Source organism: Carassius auratus, unplaced genomic scaffold, assembly GCF_003368295.1.
Source record: "Carassius auratus strain Wakin unplaced genomic scaffold, ASM336829v1 scaf_tig00028800, whole genome shotgun sequence".
NCBI classification, from domain to species: domain Eukaryota; kingdom Metazoa; phylum Chordata; class Actinopteri; order Cypriniformes; family Cyprinidae; genus Carassius; species Carassius auratus.
Genome location: NW_020525721.1, coordinates 24,027 through 41,296, shown reverse-complemented (window position 1 = coordinate 41,296; position 17,270 = coordinate 24,027). Strand labels below are relative to the sequence as shown.

At 37.7% G+C, this 17,270-nt stretch overlaps 1 protein-coding gene across 1 annotated transcript in view; it reads right to left on the bottom strand.

The window, feature by feature from the left end:
* LOC113079629 (protein kinase C beta type-like) overlaps positions 1 to 15,034 on the bottom strand; it is an 81,395-nt gene extending 66,361 nt beyond the window's left edge. The window contains exon 1 of the mRNA XM_026251875.1: positions 14,851 to 15,034. Within this exon, the coding sequence (XP_026107660.1) occupies positions 14,851 to 15,009 (159 nt within the window). The 5' untranslated portion in view covers positions 15,010 to 15,034. The remainder of the gene's footprint in view (positions 1 to 14,850) is intronic.
* Between the last annotated feature and the right edge of the window lie 2,236 nt (positions 15,035 to 17,270).

Below are 17,270 nucleotides of genomic sequence, written 5' to 3'. Positions count from 1 at the left end.
TACTGTTCTTACTGTCTTCATCAAGTGGTGCCTTTGTAAGCATTGACAACATTAAACTTTTTTGAACAGTAGTGTATTACACATAATTAAACAAATAAAAAAAATAAAAAAATAAATAAAGAGCAGTGAGATTGTTCTTGCTTTTAAAATGTGCTCTTTGATATATAAATTCAATTTTAACATTGTTTTATTATTTAGAATAAAACCGTATATATATATATATATATATATATATATATATATATATATATATATATATATGTGTGTGTGTGTGTGTGTGTGTGTGTGTGTGTGTGCTCTTGTTTTTGTGACATATCAGGACACAACTGTGTATAATGACATGGGTATGACACAGGTATTACAAGGAGAGGGTGACTTATGAGGACATAACCCATGTCCCCATTTTTCAAAACGCTTATAAATCATACAGAATTTTGAGAATGTAAAAAATTCACAAAGTTTCCTGTGAGGGTTATTTAGGGGTAGGGTTGGTAGAAAATACAGTTTCTACAGTATAAAACCCATTATGCCTATGGGATGTCCCCACTTTTCACAAAAACAAACGTGTGCGTGTGTGTGTGTTGATTAATAGTATATAGATTATATAATGATGGAGGATGACACCTGAGTGATACTGGAGTGCATTGGTCAGCAGGGCACTGCCAGACAGCTGAAACACTGGCACACCAGAATAGCCTTCCTGTTCGCCTCCCCCCAAGTCATCCATCCATTATTAATTAAGCAGGCGCTCTTTTATGACTTTCTATTCATAAGAAGCTTTTTTAATATTCTCCCTCTGAATATAGCTCATGGCGGCATTGACACTCACACAAAAAGAGAGCAGCTTCCATACGGCCGGTGGCCTGTGGCCTGGGCACACAGAGGCCACAGTGAGTGGATGCAGCACACACAAAACCCCTACACACAGTTGTGCTACATATTCTTACAGTAGAGGAAAATGCAATGAGAAGAGGTCAGAGTGAATTTACACAGGTTGCCCCCACACCGTGTAGGGAAGCAGAGGTGCTGATCAAATGAGAGAGGGAGTAGGTGGATGAGGCGAGAGAGAAACAAGCAAGGCTACATGATAATATTACAATAAAAATCACAATAAATACTTGCAAAGGGCCCAAGTTTGGCCTCTGTTAGTGGATACTGTCACTGTACATGCCCTGCAGGGTAAAAGTATTTTTTCTATTCTCATAACAGCAGTTTTCTATTTTGTATTTCTATTTTATTCCAGTCTTCAGTGTCAAACCATCCTGACTAATATTTTTGTAATATACTACTACTTTGATAGGTAAAAATTTATAGCCTGATTGCACTGTAAGTCACTGTTAAGCGTCTGCTAAATGCATAAATTATATATATATATATATATATATATATATATATATATATTTTTTTTTTTTTTTTTTTTTTCTTTCTTTCTTAAACAGCAGTGTGCATATTACTTTTATATCATATTATAGCATATTATAAAAAATTGTCTAGTTTCTGGCAGAGGAAGCTATAAACTTCAAAAGAGTGACAAATCCACAACTACTCAACTGAATCATGCCACACAGGTCGTTTCTATGCATCAACCATTGTATCCTTTTCCTTTTTTTTTTTTCATGAGAACAGTTGTGAAAGTATCAATTTGGAAGTCACTCTACAAACAACCAAACCTATAGCGACCCATTAGAAAAAATATAAACTGCACTGAGCAAACCACAAAACCTACATGAGTGAGTGGGCAATTTGGACAGCAATATGAAAACCACTAGAGCCAGTGCACTTTCAAAGCTCAATGGAAAGCAGCTAAGTACTTAACTAAAATTATATTAACCATCCCAGCCATATTAAACCGCATTGAGGACGCTATTGGAATTACGCTTCTATCCATACATCAAGTATAAAGTATAATCAAGTTTAAAAGCCTGAGCCTCCGTGATTTATGGACCAAGTTGTCCCTTTTTTTCTTGTGTTTGCCGGCAAAGTTACAAGTGATGATCATGCTTAATTTAGTGAAAAGTACAAAGCCCATGAGTTCATTCACAAAACTTTTGCTCTGCAATGCAATACTTTGCAACAGAATTTACAAAGTTTCGCAAGAGAACACAAAAGCATTGAAGTATGTTGTCCTACTTGTAATAAATTGAAAGTAAAATGCACAAATAACATCGGCAAGGTCTAAAAGATTTTCACAACTTCTACAACTTTTTTTGCTTTAGAACATTTACAAATGTTAAATCTACAATTAAAATTTTAAGGATACCACTGCATCTGTTTGGAAAAAAATGCAGTGATTTAGTTATTTTCAAAGCGTTCAATGGACTCTCATTATAATAGAACTTCATTATTGTTTATTTAATTCAAACAAGTCATTTTTTGTTAAATATAAACTAAAATTTCTGCACAGGAGAGACTTGGTGTTGTTTTGAAACAAAATAAACTATATTTTATTGGCTAAATGTCAAAATGAGTTGAAATATATCGGCATATTGGATATCGGTAAAATCCAATATCATGAATTCTGGTAGGAATAATAGAACGGGGTTGAGCGAAACCACACATTTTTTAAATCATATTTTAAGTGCGTTGACTAAATTACTAATTAAATGACCTTTATAGGACTGTCTCAAATGTTTTTGTCTATAGAATGAATGTCAGTAATGTGAGTTCAAAACCTCATTAGATCACACTTCTATTGTATTGAACACTAAGGCATTTTTCTAAATTCTCTTTTGTGTTCCAGAGAAGAAAGTCATAAAGGTTTGGAAAAGCGTGATAAATAAATAATGCTATATATATAATTTTTTTTGAGTGAACTATGCATTAAAAAAAAAAAAGCCCTATTTCATGTTCAATTGCTCCTTCTTGCATAAATACATTTTCTAGCAATCAAAAACAGTCCAATAAAACATATTGGTGCATCTAATGGCACCACAAACTATTTACAGCACCATCTAAGGCCCCGTCCACACAGAGAAGCGTTAAGCTGTGTATGCATAAAATCCGTGTATATTTTCTGAAACGATGACATCATCAGCCCACATCTCGCCCCAGTTAGACACCGCTATGTCACGTAACAGCAACCAAAACATGAACAAACACTGAACGACTGTTCACGTTTTTTTATTATTATTAACTAACATTAACACTGATTAATAAATGTATTGTTCAATGTTCATTTGTATACCGTGAGCAAGGTTTACGCGCATAGTCCAAGTCTTCTTCTCCATTTTTAGTGCATCTAAAAATGAATTACAGCACCGCATGCTGGTCTGGCTTGTACACTACATCGTTTTGTGTCGGTTTCGTGTGGACGCAGATATTTCTTGAGCCGAGAAAAAAAAGGAAAAAAAAAGATTGGATAGGGAAAGCTCTGGCTTTGTGTGGACGTAGCCTAAAGCAGCACAGAGAACAATATGATGTGCTCACGTCTGTGAAGGTCCATTCAAACAAAAGAAGGCACATCAGAAGAGGGCTGTGAAATGCAGAGTAGGTGCAGGTGTGAAGGGGCTTTTGTAGACTCATCTGAATAGTCTGATGACAATGTCACCCCTGAAGCGCTGGCCCATCCGACAAAACACAGATTCACTCATAATAAAGAGAAGAGACAAAGTATTATTCATTTGTATTATAATTCCCTGTCATCTTATACAAATGGGACACAGTGAGCAGCATACAAACAATAACAAAAGATGAAAGCAGGTAGATGAAATTAAGCCCAACATATTGGTGCACTGCCTGTCCAAACAGATCAGGAAAGGAGACAGCAATTGACAGACGCAAATAAAATCATAGCACCATCTTTGTGCTAGAACTGATCTAAATACTTTTATTATTCGTGATTATTACGAAAAACACCCTCTTCCTAATTGTATATAGATTTAACCTCAAGCATACAACTGTCTGATTTGTGTCCGATTTCAGGTCTGTATGGGCACATTTGATCCCAAAATGTAGGTAAAACCTGAGCCACACACACAGTGTGCAGGTGTGATGTTTCACTGATCACGTCCCCCTCTTCAAAGCAGATGTGATCATTTAAGGAGCTTTGTTCATCACTGAACCCTCATTAAAATGAAAAGCACAGGAACTCTGTCTATTCATAAACGTCAAAGGCAAAGAGCAAAGCCAACCAGACTAAATCTGATCAAGACCCACTGATCACAAAATACTAATGTTCCTTTTTGGACATCACAGAAGATGATAGTGACCTTTTGATCATTTTTACCAGAATATGTCAAACTATGTCAAACTAATTATATATTAACGTATTATATTGCGTGCTGCAGACAACTGAAACAACAAAACTATGAACTGTACCAGATTTTCTTGTGTCTGTTTTTTTTTCTATGACTCCAACAAACATGCGTCTTTCTGAAATCTTTCAAATTTTCTACTGTCTTGTCCTATTGCATAAAATAAGCAAGACCAAGGCCACACAACTTTATTACATGCTGAATATATGGTTACATCCTGAAGCTCCTTCCGAGGGGGGAGTGGTGTGTTTGCATTGGCTGAACTTGTCAGGCAAGATGTTCACTGCTCCCTCAGACCACTGCAGGTGTTTGGGAAACCAAGAAAAATAAAAAACACAAAGCAGTTGACAGGAAACAGCAAGTGCTACACAGCAAAGCGATCTTCTGCACATAACCTTTTAGAAACTCCACCATTAACATGTCAGTCCCTTAACATGAAGTTCATTTGTCGCTCTTTCTATGCATTTAAATTGCTCTATATTTAATTTATTTTTATATGCACTACACCGAAATGAATTAAATTAAGGATTTTCATGACTTCACCATGCATGTCCTGGTGATTTAATCTAGTCTCCCAGATTGGTCAAACTGGTGTAAGGGAAACAGGTCAATTTAGCTCAAAGGTAATCATTTAATAATTTAAAGGGAATTTGAACAGAATCACTGTTTCACGGCTGATCACTGAGACGCGCCTGCGGTTCACTGAACGAGCCGTTTAACATCAAATCTGCGCTGAATATTAATATCCAAACTATAGTGAAACACTTATCAGTTACCACAGTAACAAGATCGGCAGTTTAAGACATTAACTTGTAAGCACAAAACACAAGATACTTCTCTTTTCAATATGAATAAGGCTTTATTGGATAAATCTATAAACTAATCTAACACATAAACGCACGCACTCACACATTCACACAAGTTGCAGGAAGATCGAAAGTTAGGGAAAGATGAGTTTAAGAGAATGGAAATATGGAATCCCAAGTTTACAGCAATACGTTAAATTGCATAGACATGAACAGCCATCAATCACTTAATTAACGCTCGCATTGAGTTCCTCAATGGGGTTAAAATTATATTAGATACACCAGTAAAGGTCACAGTCTGGAGGTTACTTGCTTCTCCTGTGAAAAAGGAGTCCCGTTGAAAGGGGTATCCCGATCAGTGTTGCCAACTTCTTTCAATGGAAAGTAGCTAAACCCTGCCTGAAAAGTCGCTAAATGTCGCTAGATGACGTAATATGCTAATTAGCATATTCATGACGTAAGTGCGTCATATTATCTTGCCCTTTCTGTGCTCATGTACTGCATTTTAAGGCAGCCAAAATTCTCAATAAAAGTTTTATTATTATATTTGAATGTTTCTGTTGTCCAACAACTGAATTAATATTATAATGACTGAAACGCGCCTATTAAGAATACATAACCAGCTCTCAAAGATGTTAATCTCTGCACTAAAATCCTATTTACGACATTGTCTAATGAAATCACATACACATAAGATTAAGACAATGATTGTACTGTGATTTCGGCTATACTTGTATGTAAAATAGAGTTAGAAGCAACAGAATATATTTTTTAACTGAAAGTGCTGCTCCTCTCTGCTCGTTGAACATAGCAGATGCAGAGAGAGTGAGGCGTGTGCGAACGCTGGGAGAAATAGAGAGAGAGAGAGCTCGTGCGGCAGTACCGGAGAGTCTCAGAGACTAAATAAGGTCTGTCAAAAAAAGTCGCTAGATTTGTCGCTAGTCGCTTTTTTGGAAAAAAGTTGCTATGGGGGTCTGAAAAGTCGCTAAATCTAGCGACAAAGTCGCTAAGTTGGCAACACTGATCCCGATGTCGCTGATTGGCTGGAAGTTCAGTAGTCGCTGAAGTGACGTCTTGGGAAGGCTTGTGGTGGGGAGTTGGCTGAAGGTGCAGAGTCGTGTGCGCTGGTTGAAGTTGAACGGGCCCTCGAGGTCAGGCGTCGGAGACTCGACGTTACAAAACTTAACTCAGAACACGAAACTCTCAAACGGAAAAGAAAAGAAGTAAAGCTTGACGAGACTAAGTTGTGTTTCTCCTCATAGTGGCTAAGTAGCAGCAGGCGTGCAGGCTGAAGCATGCTGCAACCGCGCTCAAAGAACAGTGATGACAAACAGCATGGCTAAAAGCTAAAGCTAAGAAGAAAAGCTAAAAGCTGGTATGACTGATAGCAAAAGCAAGGCTAGAACTAAAAGCAGGCATGACTGATAGCAGCAGCATAGCTAGAGACTAAAAGCCAAGATTTTATGGTGTCCTAAGTATTTAAACTGGCCTGTTGGCCACACCTCAAATGTTGTCTTGACCAATCAGATATTGTCTTGGCTCGGGGGTATCATAAATCATATGTTTATCTTACAAAGCATGTGGTCCGAATTTTCCCACTCTTGCAGGGTCTAATTTTGGACATGGTTCCTATAATCAGAATATGATACATGTGACGAATAAATGATTGTCTGGTCTAATTCAAGCAAGCAGATTCGATTATATCGATACTAGACATGACTATGTATCCTATAGTTATCAAAAGACATACACAATAAGTGATTATAACATGATAGTCAAATGTGTGGGTTACATATAAATGAATATGGAGTGAAGCGATGGACTGAGTCATTTTGGAGTTAATTTTGGTCCATATATATGTACAAAAGACAAATATTTATGTGGAGACCAGAGGTTCAAAGGCCCTTCCCCCTTAGGAATTTCAGGCTGGTTCTGCTGGGTGGGGGAAGTGAATGAAACTTGTGCAGTACAAGTAACAGTAACAATGTTAGTGTTGAAAGCTGTTTTGTGAAAAAAGTTGGTTGGTCATCTTGCTTGGGTCTTGTGGCACTAGAACTGATTCATGAATTCGACTCTTTATTTTGTCTGGTTCGAGTCATTTCTGTCACACTGGTGTTTACTTTGGCAACCAGCTTATCTTCCAGCCTGACTAACTGAAAAGTGCTCAAAAAGTTTTTTAACATTTAAAAGACCAGTCTAAGCTAAAAGACAGCAACTAACACAAACAAACCTGCTAAGGGTAGTTTTCAAAAGGGTAAAAATCTCATATTTAAAATTCCTTAATATTTCCGTGTTTTCCCTTAAAAGGATCGGTTACCCCAAAAATCTGAATTCTGTCCTTAATTACTTACCCTCATGTGTTCCAAATCTGCTGAATACAAATTAAGATATTTCTGATGAAATCCAAGAACTTTCTGACCCTCCATAGACAGCAAGGGAACTACCAATGTCAACAAATTATGCATTTGAGTTAAAAAACAAACAAAAACAATAATAACACTTTATTCGACAATGCTTCTCTACTGTGCCATACTTAGCTGCCATTTAAAACACACATGTGTGTGATGCTGCTGATACAGGAGCATGCATTGTGACATAGTACTCTAATGAAGAAATTGTTGAATGAAGTCATTATTTTTGTAATGTAAAGTATTCTCGCAGCTTCATAAATTAAGGTTGTACCACTGAAGTTTCATGGACTATTTGAACAATGTCCTTACAACCTTTATGAACCTTAAACATGTCAGTTGTGTTGCTGTCTATGGAGGGTCAGAAAGCTCTTGGATTTTATCAAAAATATCATAATTTGTGTTCTGAAGATGAAAAAGGGTCTTACAGGTTTGTAACGACATGAAGGTGAGTAATTAATGACAGAATTTTCAATTTTGCGTGAACTAACCCATTACGTTTTATTCATTTTTCTAGTAATCTGAAAAAAAGAGACAAAATCAACTGAACCTTATATATAATGCGAAAAAATAATTTTTGCTGCACTTGAAAAGGTCCAAGTTAAACAGTTTGAACTTTGAATGGTGCATCACAGTCCTTAAAGCCTTCGCTCCATAGCGTCTAATGCACTGAGCAACACTGATGCGAACAGACCTTAATACATGATAATTATCTCACCTACGTTACCGTAAACTGCGTACAAATGCCATTATCTCTGTCATAGAGGAAAACGCTGCTGTTTTTTTCTATGACAAAGCAACAAAGATTCTTTTCAGATAGAGCGCATGCACAATCCTCCCACTTCCATGCTTCTATCACACAGCACGCAGCGCACTGAGTCATCCAATAATCAGTACTGAATAAGAAGGTGCAGGCAGTTCTGTACAAAGGAGTTCAAATGGAAAGGCAGGGGAGAGAGAGAGGAGACGCAATAGAAATGCATCGCTATAGAGCCCTCCCACCCGGTGGCCTTCAGAGAGTTCCCATGGTGATGGCCAAAGCCCATCGCCCAGCAACAGGCTGGTACCTGTCACAGCAAGAGTTTGCGGCGGTTGTCGCGTCTGGCTGGAGGAAGAAATAATAATACACTTGAGAAGCTGAGCATTTCTGTGTAAAGACGCAAAAACACACAGTTTCACGCTTCCATTTCCCCTTTTCTCAAACTATGCACTATTTATGAGGCATGTTTTTCTTTAGTAGCAGCTGTAGATTATGATCATGTCCGAGAGGCTGCTTGTGGGTAGCATTCATCACAGTGTCAGTACCACTGTGATAGAGTTATGCAAAACACAGTTTCTGTGGTTTGCTACAAGAAAACGGTCATGGCCAACAGTTAAAGGCTTTAGTTGACCATGCAACAGTAATATATAAGAATAATGCAAAATAATAATTATAATAATAATAAATAATCATTAAATATTACATGAAATGTATCCAAATCTGGCTATTAACAAACTATTAACAACGACATTTGCATAAAAATTGTTCTGCTTAATAATTAGGTAGTTAGGGTTAAGTTTGGGTATTGTGTAGGATTAGGGATGCTTTATAATTACTAATAAATGGGCAGTATGTTAATAAAAGGTATCCTAATAAGCAACTAGTTAAAAGTCAGATCTAGTTCCTATACTACAGTTACCAAATGTTTTAATTAAAAAATAATTATAATAATTAAATTGATATGAAAACATAAATTGTACAATAAAATATATAATTTTATTTCAATTCTCCTTGAAACTGTCACAAAAATGTAACATTTTTAATTTATGGCATATACTGACCAAGTATACCCAAAGGGTTCACATACTTTTCCCCATGGTAAATGTGTTTCTTGTACTGAAAGTGGCTGTAAAGCAAAAGATTCATTGGTATAATATGGTCTGAGGGTCAAAGGGATTTTTTCACACACACACACACACACACACACACACAGAGAGAGAGAGAGAGAGAGAGAGAGAGAGACATCTTCAGTTCTGATTAGTCCAGCCATGTTTCCTTTTTAATGCTTTGTGACAAGCAAACAGCCGCACTGCTCTGCAACAGAGTGACGATTGGTTTCTCCTTGAAACTGCTCTTTAAATAACTACACAATAGCTTATTCACAGAGAGAACAGCACATCCATAACAAACAGCTTAAATATGAATACACTTCTTAGCTCTTTATGCCTTCATGCCTACAAGCATGAAAGGTAAACTGTCCAATCAGAGAAAAGTGTTACTGGCGCAGGAAACGTGTTTATGCAAATGCCTGCCTGGCCTTATTAAATCAGTGCCCCATGGGAGCATGCAACCAGCGTGAGAGAGGTATTTATAGATATCACCCACTTCTGGCAGAGCATGTGGGCACATCCATGACTATCCCAGCGGGATTTCAATAATGACAGTTGGGAGTGGGAGATGGCGTGGAAATTTCTAGAAAGGGTTAAGCTTTGTGAATGGCAGAAGATAAAAAGCGAGCCTAAGGGGGTCTTTTTGTGTTTCTCAAAAACGTTTAATCGGCTCACAATATTTCCTAACAAGTTACAGTACAGGTAGTAATTTATCCATATAAGTTGAATGTTTTAATATACACACACATACATACATACACATATAGGTATGGTGAGGCATGGTGTTTGTGAGTGTGTATGCACGTTTATGTGGTTTATGAGGATACAATTTTGTATGATGATATGGGTATGATGACATGGGTATTACAACGTGAATGTGATTTATGAGGACACTTTTGTGTCCCTGTAATTCAAAAGGTTTATAAATGCTTCAGAATTAGTATTTTTACTATTTTTACCTGTCATGCCAGACAGGTAGCAATACAGTTAACAAGCATTGCTCTTGTGGCAAACAACAGCAGTGTTTATTGTAGCCAATTATTCCAGTGAAGCTGTGTGTCTCTGTCTGTATCATTATTAAGAGGTGACGATCACCAGGACTGAGCGGATAAATTGGGAAACTCTTTCTCACTATCTGACAAAGCCTTATGCGCAAACAGAAACTGACCACAGCAATGCTGATATATCATCGATTTTAATGATTTCTTAAAAAAGTTAAATGAATCAACGTGAGAGTGAGGGCTGAGATAAAAAAAAAAATTAAATAAAGAGGCAGATACTAGATATTTTAGGTTTCCTAAGAAACCAGTGGGCGTTAAACACCCTTGATCGGAGGTGTGGAAGACATTTGTGCTTTCTAATACCCTTACTGATCAAAGCCAACAGTCTTGTCACATTTGACAGACTCCCTTTAATACAAAACACGTACTATGGAATAAGACTTGCAAGAAGCAGCAAGCGTATTCTCACACGTCTATGAACCCACCTAAAGTCTGTTTTGGTCTGGTTTTTATTGCACAACTGCAATCAGAGTTGAGTTTCAGTGCGATACAGAGTTCTTATAACGTGAATGAGAGTTTAATGAGACTACCGGTACAGAAATCCCTTGGTGAATGTCTAATTAGCCCACTTCTATAATTGAAGCCTAAAACGAGCCCCTTTGAAAACATCTTTGAGTCCGCCTTGCTTGGCTGTCTTTGACATTGACTATATTTATACCTACAATCCCCTTTAGTGGCTCTTCTGAGACTAGCTAGCAGATCTACACAAGAAAAAACTGATGACAATGTCACAAGGCCAAGGCTTCATCAAATAGAAAATCGCGCCTAGTTTACTGGCACGCCGACGTCCAGAGCGCACGCGGTTTTGGCGGCACTTCTAGACCGGTGGAGAACAAACGTGAAAACAGAATCAAGTGTGAACCTCATCACCGTGGCTCTGGAGGAGGATGAAAGGGCGCGTTTCATCTGCATGAATGGGATGAATGGCGAGGCTTCTTAGAGAAGTGGTGGGACAGTGCCAGATCACTAATGTGGACTGAGGCGTGGAAATGTGCTAACGTCATCCCACCAACATTCACGATTTTAGATCACTCTAAATCCCTTTGGGAGCGTCTGCCAGCCGTGTCATATCACCTGGCGCACTGTGTAAATATTACGGTATTCTAAGCAGGGGAGCTGACATGGGACTTCTAGGGCGCTCCTCTGAGAGCTGAAGGTACGTCTGACTGAGGGAAGGCCACTGAGAGGGCTGTCAGACACACACAGCTGGGACTATCACTGTTAAAGAGTTCACAGGGCACTCGTGAATACAGCATCTTATCTGAAGGCAGAGCGGTCCAGCTCATAAATGAAGTGAAAATAAAGTATACCCCAGTATATTGTTTTACTGGGGTAAATGGTCTTGTTTGCCAATGATTGAGGAAACAAGTAATGTGTATGACAGTTAGATTATGTTGAAAATAGCATATAATTAACACTATCAACTTTCTACCTATTTGTTTACTGACAATATTATCAGGGGTTCTCAAACTAGGGTCTAAGGTCCACTTGGTGCAGCGAGGGGGTTCTAGGGTCCAAAGAAAAAATATGAAGCCAAACCTAAGAGGATTTTATGAAACCAATACAGTAACACTCAAGGGCAACATATTGTTAGGAATTAACTCAATAAAGGAGCATTAAATAGATTGAAAGTGACCGTATAGGTTTTGACATTTTTATAAAAACTTTATATTAGTTAACTACTATGCATTTACGTCAGAAAACAAGTACTTATTGTGATCATATTGTATTAAAAACACTTCTGCTGCTATTGAGGGGGGATAAGGGTAAGATTAGGGAAAGGTTTTGTAGTATGGGTAGGTTTAAGGGTGTGTTAAGGTGTGAGGAATGTGTCAAAAAGTGTAATTATAATCAATTACACTGCTGACCCATTAAATGGGACATTAATTAAAGATATAATTAAATGTGGGTATTTTTTTTAAATATATAAGTACAATGTAAAAACATGTATGTACACAATAGCCGCATTTCCACTGCCAGGCCAAAAGCGAGCATGCTAGTGTATGCCAGGGCCAGGGCGTTTCCACTGCCACTTCTGGGGCTTGATTGTGCCTCGTTGGGGATTCCTAGAGGCCAAGGGCCAGGGAATTTTGGCCTGCCAAAACCCTTGTGCCAAGGTGGACACCTCGGGCTTGAGCAGTGCTTTATTCAAACCAGCCCGACTGATCTTTTCAGTTTTGCAAAGCGGAAACACGGGCCATTCTGATAAGATTTGAGCTAGGATCATGTGACCGCACATGAAGGAAAGAGGGGTGGCGCCGTTTCAAAAACCAGTGCAAACAAACACAGAAGAGTATCCCGGATAAGAGAAAAGAGTGGATGCTGAGTTTTATTCTCACATATACAGAATAACATTTCTATTAATTGTCCACTGAATTATGTGATCTGTAGAGCACTGTCTGTTTTCTTCCATGAGCGCTAAAGTGTTATGAGCGCGTTCACTCTTTTTCTACACATGAAATATGAAAGCAAATAGACATGATTATGACGATATGTTTTCTGTATGTGTTTTGTATGCAGCTCATGGTATTTTTATAGCTATAAAGGATGTTTATGACAAATATTAGCAGTGTAGTGTAATTAAACATACAAAGAGTGCATGTGTCTGCTTATTCATCAAATCAGTTGGAAGTTATTACAAGCACTCGATAATGGTGTAAAGTGGGTAAGCAAATACATTAATAATTACATACATTTTCAAGTGTAGCTTGACGCTAATTGTACTTCCTATTATATTTTAGGATGTAGCCTATTCTTGTAAGCATTATAAGATGATTTTATATCCATTTATGACATACATATCTGAAGAAAAACACATTGTTGTTCATATTTTGCTCCACTTATGTCATAAAATACATCATAATCATAGCTTTTGTTCGGAGCTCCCTCTGCTACTCAGGTCAGAGTGAAAATAATAGAAATTATAATTTTTTCTAAATTCGATGTATACTATGACTACAAATAAACAGAAAAAGACGTGACTGAATGTGTGTGTCCATTATTTCATTATGATCAATGTATCACTAATTTATATAAAACTGGTAAAACATCAAAGCTGTTGGATTTAAATCTTTAAGGAAACAACAAAACATGCAAACAAACGGCAGCTTTTATCGTGTTCGTTTTGTGACCTTGCTAGTTCCAGTGATTTATTTCTCATTCGTTTTCTGATAACTTTTTCTTTGTTGGTGAAATGATGGGGTTGTGTGATGTTGTTCCAGAGAGTTGTGTAAAGGGTGGTTTTTAGTGAAGGGCAGTGGAGCTTCTGGCCCGACGATGGAAACATAGCAGTGCTACAGGTTTGAAGCTATTGGTAAAGCACTGACTCGCACTGGCCCAACAGTGGAGAAGCGATTAATAAGTGCATTGTATCAAATGATTAATCTAAATGTAAGTACACAGTTGTTAAGGCCATCTAATACAAAGTGGGACCACATATTCAAATAGATTGTATTGTTTGTTAGGTTGTAAAAAGATTTTATAAATATGACTGTTTTTTACCATATATTTTAGCTTAAGTATATTACTATCCCATGAGGCCACAGGAGAAAAGATGCATAATGATGTATGCATAAATGGAGGAGAACAGGGCCATCATGATGTAATAAGTATGGATTGTATTTAAGCTTCCACGTATATACTTATAAAATTAAGTTTTAACTGCTCAAGAAGTTCTGCATTAAAAGCGATGAGAATTTTTTAAAAACTCTGAATCAAATTTCATATTCTTGTTAATCATCATATTGGTCTCTTTCAGTGAAGGTTTTTTTTTTTTTTTATGCCTGTGGTGACAATAAATGTAAAATTGATTTCTGGATGATTGCAGTCAAATAATTCCACCGTGAGATTTTTGTTCACAATTCAGATTTTTTTTTTCTGTAACTCCTGGTGGAAAATGCTAGTTTAGAATCAAAAGTGGCTTGGAGTGAAGCAGAAATGTATTTTTCATAATTGCATGGATTCAAAGAGCAAAGCCATTTCCCGTAACTGCACAGCACCATTCATTCTCCCTGTTCCTGTGTGTAGTGATTGTAATGATGTGATTGAACTGGCATTCTACGTTCACTCTCATCCACAATAACAGAAAAGCGTTCTGGTCCCCCGTGTGGACGAGCTTCCTGTAGCTGTCACTATAGACCGGGTAATTTGTTGATTTAAATGGTTGTATAACTCAGAGGCCCGAGACAAAATGAAAGGAGAAGAAGACTCCAGGAGGAAATCTGAAACGGAGAGGGTTATCGTCAGCGCAGCTGTCGCACACACTTCCTCTGTGACAGTACATCTGATTAGATTTGCCAGAGGACGACAACTTCTGCCCACCTTTTTTCTCTGTTCTCTCACATGGGACTGAGAGAGAGACAGACACAGATTGAAGAGGAGAGACAAAGAGAAGGGGAGACAGAAAGCAGAAGAGTGGAGGAAGGAAGGAAATGGAAGAGATATTTGTACTCACGTCTGATGCAGGACCCTTATCTGCTCCGGGGCAGGAGAAGGTGACGAATTCATGGCAACGCTTGTGCACCACAAAGCAGCAGACTGAAAGAAGGAAGGAGGGAGAGACAGACAGATGAGATAAACGGTGAGAATCAGAGCTCATGGCACTGACAGACATTAATCTGCTGTGACAAAGATCCTGTTTGATTTCATGTCATGCCCTATGACCCAACCTGACCCCCCCACCCCCCCCACACACACACACATACACTGCATCGCAATACAACACTGCATGAAGCCTGACTACAACCGTTAAACAAAAAGTGGTACTTGAACACCATGAGTGCCTGTTTATTTCTGTTATTATTACATAATTCTTGGCTTTTAAATTGATTCCCAATTTGTGAGCGCTCCACAGTTGAAACAAAAGATATGTGTGTGTTATGGGCATTTAAATGGTGCTCTGTGTAGCGCACATGTACCACACATCACCACATTTTCTATTTTTATCGCAGCGCACTGACTGCAGCAATTTTTATCTGAAGTAAAATACATGGCAATTAATTCACACATTAAATTTGCCAACAAAACCATTGTATTAAATCATTTCTTTCAATTTTGGAGTTCCCTTCATTCCTTCTCCATAAACTACAATAATTCACTGGTTATACTACAGTTTTGTAACAAATGTAAAAAGAGGTCCTCTATCAACAGAAGAGGAGGTGCAAGATCTTGTTGTCATCATGTTGTTTTATTAATAAAGCTTGAACTTTGAAGAGTGAGTGTTGCACCTTTGTCCAGCTCATATATTACATTTTTGGAAATATCTCTCATTTTCATTCATTAAAGATTTCAAAATGGTCCATGAGCACACATAAAAAATAAATAAAAAATGAAACAACTGCTTTAAACAACACCTTTACTTTGTTGTGAGGGTTAGGTTTAGGTGTAGGGTTGGTGTAGGGTGATAGAATATACAGTTTGTACAGTATAAAAACCATTACGCCTATGGGATGTCCCCATTTTTGTGTGTGTGTGTGTGTCACACAAATGATATATATGATTTTAAAAAAAATCACTGAATTAAACATTTAATATAGTTCATAAACATTTCATTTAGTTAGTCTTTTTTAAAATACAATATAATATTTAATGTATATGACAACAATGTAGTACCAATACTGTGCTGTGTGAATGCTTATCACTGCCTACAGTATATGGAGTGTTACTCAATATTAGCAGGCAATATACAGTACTGTATACTACACTGTAAGCAGCCAGTATACAACAGCCTGTGACAGCAGCCCACCCTCATCAGAGCTATAGGAGTTGATACTAGCCTACTATGCAAATGCTGTGCTGTGCTGGACTATACATACAATACCCCTCTATGCACATCCCTAACGCCCCTGGCACCTCTGCAGCGTGACACATCCAGGTCATCATAGGGGCATTGCTCTTCCTGCTGCAGGTTAACGCTCCTATTCACTGAAGGCCACCGTCTGTATTTGATCTATAGTGTGGATATTTCTGATCCCATGAGACTGGAGCAGGTTAAAGGCATTTTCTCATGGGAAATGACATAAGAAGTCTTTCACGTTCACTGTTATCTCTTTCAGAATCTGCACTTTTAGTCTAGCAGCTCCGGCCAAAACACAACAGCCAAACCTCAGACAGGCTGAACAGCCACTGTCACCCACACACTCCAAATACTCCAGTGAGAAAAGTGAGAGAGAAAGAAAAACAGATTTGGAAGTGAACTGAAGCATATGATTCAGTGAAGTTTGCTCTTTTCATCTTAGTGATCCTAAACCAGTTTATTTTAAAAATCTAATAAAAATAGGCCACATACAACCTGAGCTAAACATTCAAGCAGCACCTAGTAACAACACTAGTCCAGTTCTTTTGAGCTCCAACATCTTTTTGGATTGGGAACTGGGCAACAGAACAGTCAGTCCTTTGATTACTCGTCTGCAGATCTGTGGAAGGACCAGATCACTCCAAAAACAATAATGTGTTACTATGCAATTTTACTGTCCATTAAAAACCTTTTTTCTAGTCCAAATTTCTTATTGAATTAAAAGAGAAAGAAAACAAAATATATGAAACAAGAAGAAATCACATCTCAGATTTATTTTTCTTTTAAAAACAAAGAGAACAAAACTGAGAAAAATAAATAAATGTGGTAAATACGTGTTTGAAGAGAATATTAACAATTTCTATGAACAACTGCCGTTTATCATAGAAAGATCCAGAGCTGCCATTCTGAGAACATCTTCAGCCCCAAACACTTTAATAGTAAATAGACTTCTGAATTTGATCTTTAAACCTCCTCTTTATAGAAAGTGCATGGAATCACATCAAAACAGAGCTCTGAATCCTGTGTATCTGAGCCAAAAGCTGACAAAAACACATGATAGATTTTCATCTCGCCTTTTG